This window comes from Elephantulus edwardii, unplaced genomic scaffold (assembly GCF_000299155.1).
Source record: "Elephantulus edwardii isolate Elephantulus edwardi_28Jun2011 unplaced genomic scaffold, EleEdw1.0 scaffold00126, whole genome shotgun sequence".
In the NCBI taxonomy this organism is placed as follows: Eukaryota; Metazoa; Chordata; class Mammalia; order Macroscelidea; family Macroscelididae; genus Elephantulus; species Elephantulus edwardii.
Genome location: NW_006399876.1, coordinates 6,113,768 through 6,119,767, shown reverse-complemented (window position 1 = coordinate 6,119,767; position 6,000 = coordinate 6,113,768). Strand labels below are relative to the sequence as shown.

The window sequence follows — 6,000 nt, the reverse complement described above, 5'->3', positions numbered from 1 at the left end:
GATAATGAAGGAAAAAAATTCAAGCTGCTTTGAAGACATTGGCAAAAAAGAAGTCTCTAGAAATTAATGGAATACCAGTTGATGTGTTTCATCAAACAAATGTAGTCCTGGACATGGTAATTAGTCTTTGACGAGACATTTGGAAGGTGGCTCAGGAAGACAAAGCAAAGTATTATAATGAAATGTACAAGGAGCTGGAGCTGGAAAATCAAAGGGGCCAAATTCACTTGGTATTTCTTGAGCTGAAGGAACTTAAGAACAAATTCAAGCCTTGAGTTGCAATACTTAAGGATGCTATGGGGAAGAATACTGAATGATCCAGGAAGCATTAAAAGAAGATTCAAGGAATATACAGAGTCATTGTACCAAAAAAGAATCGGCTGGCACAAAAGATTTTCAAGAAACAATATATGATCAAGAAGCAGCGCTGATGAAGGAGGAAGTGCATGCTGCTCTGAAGGACTTGGCAAAAAATAAGGTCTCAGGAATTAATGGAATATCAGCTGACGTATTTCAACAAACAGATGCTGCCCTGGATGTGCGCACCAGGTTGTACAAAAAAATCTGGAATTTATGGCACAACTACCTGGCCAACTGACTGGAAAAGATCTACATTTATTCCCATTTTTTTTAAAAGTGGCCCCATAGAGCGTGGAAATTATCAAACAGTACCACTAATATCATAGGGAGCTCTAGTAGCCCTGTGGCAAGAAGCTGCACTACAATCCTGAAGGCACGTGGCTTGAGGCCACCAGCTGCTCCCAGGAAGAAGGATGAGTAAACTCCTTCCATGCAATTAAGTGTCTCTGAAAACCCACTGGAGGGTCAGCTATGGTTGGTTTGGACTGCGTGGTACACAATGCCATCACCACCACTAGTATCTCACACAAGCAAAATCCTCCTGAAGATTATCCAGAAACAACTGAAACAGTATATTGACAGAGAACGACCAGAAAGACAAGCTGGATTTAGAAGGTCGTAGCACTAGAGACATTATCACCAATGTCAGATGGATCTTGGCAGAAAGCAAAGGGGACCAGAGGAATGTCTATCTATGTTTCATTGACTACGCAAAGACATTTGACTGTGTGGATCACAATAAATTGTGGATAAGCTTGAGGAGAATGGGAATCCCAGAACATTTGATTGTGCTCATGTGAAACCTATACTCGGGACCAGGAAGCCATCCTCAGAACAGAACAGGGAAACACTGTATGGTTCGGAATCAAAAAAGGAGTGTGTCACAGATGCATCCCGTCTCCACACCTTTTCAATCTATATGCGGAACAGATTATTCTGGAAGCTGGGCTTTATGAGGTGGAATGTGGGTGGCACCAGGGTTGGAGGAAGACAGATCAACAACCTACATTATGCAGACAACACAGCTTTGCTTGCTGAAACTGAGGAGGGTTTGCTGCAGAAGGTCAGGGACTATAGTCTTCAATATGGATTGAAGCTCAACATCAAGAGGACAGAGATTCTCTCCACTGGACCAGTTTGCAGCATTGTGATAGATGTAGAAGAGACGGGGGTTGTTAACAATTACATCTTGCTCAGCTCCACAATCAACACTCTAGGCACCAGCAGTCAGGAAATCAAAAGATGAATTGCACTGGGAAAATCTATTCTCAGGGACCTCTCCAGAGCCCTGCAAAGCAATGATGTCAGTTTAGAGACTAAGATGCGCCTGATCCGGCCATGGTCTTTGCAGTTACTTGCTGTGCATCAGAGAACTGTACAATGACTAAGGATGACAAAAGAACTGATGTCTTTGAGTTGCGGTGCTGTAGAAGAGTCTTGAACATACCACGGACCACCAAGAAAACAAATAGGTCTGTTTTGGAGAGGGTGAAACCAATTTTCTCCTTGGAGGGTAGGATTTTGAAGCTCTGTCTTGCATACTTTGGGCATGTGGCCAGGACAGATCTGTCCTTGGTGAAGGACATAATGCTCGGAAGGGTGGAGGGGCAGCACAGGAGATGAAGACCTCAGGTAAGATTGATTGATACAGTAACTGGGGTCATGGAAATAGGTGGTCAGAGTCAGTGAGACTGGCTCATGACAGGGCAGGCTTCGAGCTATTGTACATAGGGTTGCTGTGAGTCACAGGCAACTTGATGGCACATAACAACAACAACTATATGATCAGCTGACTGGAAAAGATTCATACTTGTTCCCATTCTGAAGTAAGGTGATCCTTCAAAGTGCCAAAATTATCAATGTATGCCAGTAATTTCGCATGCAAGTAAAGTCTTGCTGATGTTTATTTAAAAATAGATTGAACAGTGAATTGACAGGAATCTTCTAGAAACACAAGCTGGATTCAGAGTAGGCTGTGGAAGGAGAGACTACATATCCTATAGCAGAGATGATAGCAGAGAATTCCAGAAAAAGAACTTGTTTTCTATTGACTATACAAAGACACTCCACTGTGTGTATCATGGACCAATAAATTATAGATAAGAAGTTGAGATGAAATGTTAAGATATTATGAATTTTTCTGATGAAGAGGTTTATCTAGAAATCCAGTAAAGAATATAAAACAGAATCTTAAAAGTAAATGCGTATGGATGGCCAACAAACACATGAAGGAATGCTCCAAATCATTGGCAATAAGAGAGATGCAAATCAAAACCACAGTGAGATACAATTTCCCACCTGTAGCAGTGGCAAAGTTTAACAGGACAGAAGCAATAAATGTTGGAAAGGATGTGGAAAGATTGGAACTCTCATACACTGTTAGTAGGTTTAATTGGCATTTCCTCAAAAAGCTGAACACTGTATGACCCAGTTACTCCACTGCTAAGAATATGCCCCAAGGAAATTAGAACTGAGACGCAAGTGGAGGTTTCTACACCGGTGTCCATAGCAGCATTTTTCATCATGAACATGGTTATTCCAAGAACATGGAAACAGCCCAAATGTCCACTCAGAACCAAATAAATTGAGAAACTGTGGTACCTGATGGAATATTCCACAGCACTCAGGAGCAATGACTTTGAAAAATATTACATAACTTGGGAGAGACTGGAAAGCAGTATTCTGAGTGAACTCACTCAGTCTCATAAGGAAAAACACTACATAAGACCATTATTGTAAATATAGAAGAACCAGTAAAAAGTATACAGGCTTCCCAGGGGGGAAGGGACGGGAGCAGAGGGGTGAGGATGGGTAGGGGGAAAATCATAGATTTGCACAATTTGGTGAGTGGAGGAAGGAGGTGAAGGAGAGATCTGGTGGGGACCCGAAAAGATGAGTTAATAGTCTAATGGTGATTAATTATATAAAACACGATGTATGGGAAGATTGTATGAAACATAGTGTCAGTGAAGAAAAGCGTGAAAGACACACGAACAAAGAACCACTATGTGCATGGATGAAACACAATGAACATGAATAATATGCATTTTGTTGTTGTTGTGTTCTGTCGAGTCAGAACTGACCCATAGCTGGCCCTCCAGTGGGTTTTCAGAGGCAGTTAATTGCATGGGAGGAGATTGCCCATCCTTTTCACATGGAGCAGCTGGCGCATTCGAACCACATGCCTTTGGGATTGCAGCACAGCTTCTTGCCACTAGGCTACTACTTACCAATTTAAAAAAAAAAAAAAAAGGAAATGTGACCTGGGAGATTTCCTCAAGTTCACACACCTGTAATGGACACTTGTGAAGCCATCATCAAGCCCAGATGTCTCACTTCTTTCCCAGGAGATGGACTGGAGTTCAGAGTCTCACAAACACAATTCCCCACACCTTGATCCTCACATTGAACACAATAAGGAGAAGGAGAAAGAGCTATCAATTTCCTTACTTCCAGGTGGTCTGATGGAGGTCTGGTCACCTCTCATTTGTCAGCAGACCTGAAAGAACTTTCCAACACTATCTTTAGCCTCCTTATTTTAAAGATCTTTACAGTTATAATGATATTGTTCAGGGCAGAGGCCTGACCAATCTGAGTTCCCTCAGGAGAACAGAGGAACATGGAGAGGCCTGCCCCAAGGGCATGGCTGAAAGAGACGTTCTTGACAGAAGAACCGTATCCCGAGTGTTCTTTGAACCTGAACCGTTAGGTGCTACTTGTTTAATACACTCCATGACTTTATGAACTATAGTCCTGTGTGACCCTTGCAAAAAGTGCTGAACCAGATGGAGAAGTATAGAGTGCCCTGGAGGGATGGCTTGTGTCAGAACAGGCTCACACTGTTGGTGATGGGAGACCTGTCTGACCTTTGGGTAGCCACCCATGCTGAGAAGTGCCCTCCCAATGAGAAGTTAAAGGAGGTCAGACAACTCTCCTCTGATGCTTTTACCATGGTACTCAACTTTACCCAAAGTGATCTAATTCATAAAATCGGCATGAGTTTGATATAAGTCTAAATCAGTTATCAACAATCTATTATTAAGATCAGGTCCAAATCGATGCCAGTTGTGGGGAGAATAAACGAAGTGGAGGTTGAGGCAAAGGGGACAACCTCAATGAGAAGTTTCTGATGGATTGATAATCAGGGTGTTTCCTAAGTTCAGGGGTATCATTAATTCTCTTTTTTTTGAACCAAGAATCTCATAAAAAGAAAATACTCAGGAATAATAATAATATTTTAAAATTACAGAAGAAAAAGTAATAGTGATGAACATTAAAGAAAGCATTTGATAAAGTCAACAATTCTTCATAATATGAGGAACAATAAAAAACTAAAAAGAGAAGATTTCATGTCACTTGATAAAGGAAAGGTGTCTTCAATAATTTCAAATTCATCACTGCAGGTCTGAGGGATGCTGGGTTCAGCTCTGGGCGTGGAGATGGTATAAGGCCTCCTCCTCGTCATGATCTGTTGCTGAAAGAACCTGCTACAGTCATAAAGGGGAAAACAGGGCAGGCGGATCCGGAAACAGTCTGTTCTGTGCAACTCTAGCGTTCATTTTGGTCCACTTTCCTTCCACAGAGATGAACTGGACTCTGCACAATTGTGAGACCCCAGTGCGGACCCCTAACGGCACCAGGACGGACGCTTGGGACATAGCCTACCTTGTACTCAAGGTCCTGACCATCTTTACCTGTGGGTGTGGCATGCTGGGCAACGCTGTGGTGGTCTGGCTGTTGGCCTTCCACGTGCGGAGGAACCCCTTCGCTGTCTACATCCTCAACCTGGCGGTGGCTGACTTCCTTCTCCTCCTTTGCTTAGACATTATACAATTTCAAGAAGACATCTCCCAGACCACGCAATCCCACACATTTCTGGTGGTGGTGAGAACGATACTCTACTTGGCATACACGATGGACCTGGGCCTGCTGATGACCATCAGTGTCCAGCGCTGCCTCTCTGTCCTCTTCCCCATCTGGTACAAAGTCCACAGGCCCCAACACCTGTCCACCGTGGTGTGCAGCCTGCTCTGGGGGCTGGCGCTTGTGATAGTCACACTGGACATTTTATTCTGTGACATTTATATTCAGCACTGCTCCAGCTCAGACACCTTCCTGGGCATTGTCCTTCTGGGCATCTTGACCCCTGTTATGATCCTCTCCAGCGTGGTCCTCTTCGTCTACACCCAGAGAAGACCCCCGCAGTGGCGCCGGCGATCCTCCAGGCTGTGTGTGATCATCCTGATCTCAGTCCTGGTGTTTGTGGTCTGCTCGCTGCCCCTGGGCATCTTCTGGACCATCACCCACAGGCTGCAGATAAGCTCTTACGTATGTGTTCTGTTTTGCCACTTCACACAATTCACCTCCTCCATCGGCAGCAGTGCCAATCCCTTCGTTTACTTCCTGGTGGGCAGATGGAAGAATAGCCGCTTTCCCGAGTCCTTGAGAGCCTTACTCAGCAGGATATTGCAGGAGGACCCAGAGGTGGGGAGCAAAGGAGCCTCCTCCACAAATACCAATGAGGTGGGATCCGAGAGCCAGCCCTCTGTAGTTTCTGCCCAGGTGATCCCAGCCCTGGATTAGCATGTTGTTGTTGTTGTTGTTATGTGCCGTCGAGTCGTTCGCGACTCATAGCGACCC

General features: G+C 44.2%; 1 protein-coding gene across 1 annotated transcript; it reads left to right on the top strand.

The window, feature by feature from the left end:
- Positions 1 to 4,944: 4,944 nt before the first annotated feature.
- LOC102876629 (mas-related G-protein coupled receptor member D-like) lies at positions 4,945 to 5,943 on the top strand. The gene has a single exon (XM_006893391.1). It carries the CDS (start codon positions 4,945 to 4,947, stop codon positions 5,941 to 5,943), a length of 999 nt encoding a protein of 332 aa, XP_006893453.1.
- Positions 5,944 to 6,000: the final 57 nt, after the last annotated feature.

Excerpts from the sequence above, each read along its gene's own strand:
- LOC102876629 (XM_006893391.1), top strand. The coding sequence starts at position 4,945 with ATGAACTGGACTCTGCACAATTGTGAGACCCCAGTGCGGACCCCTAAC.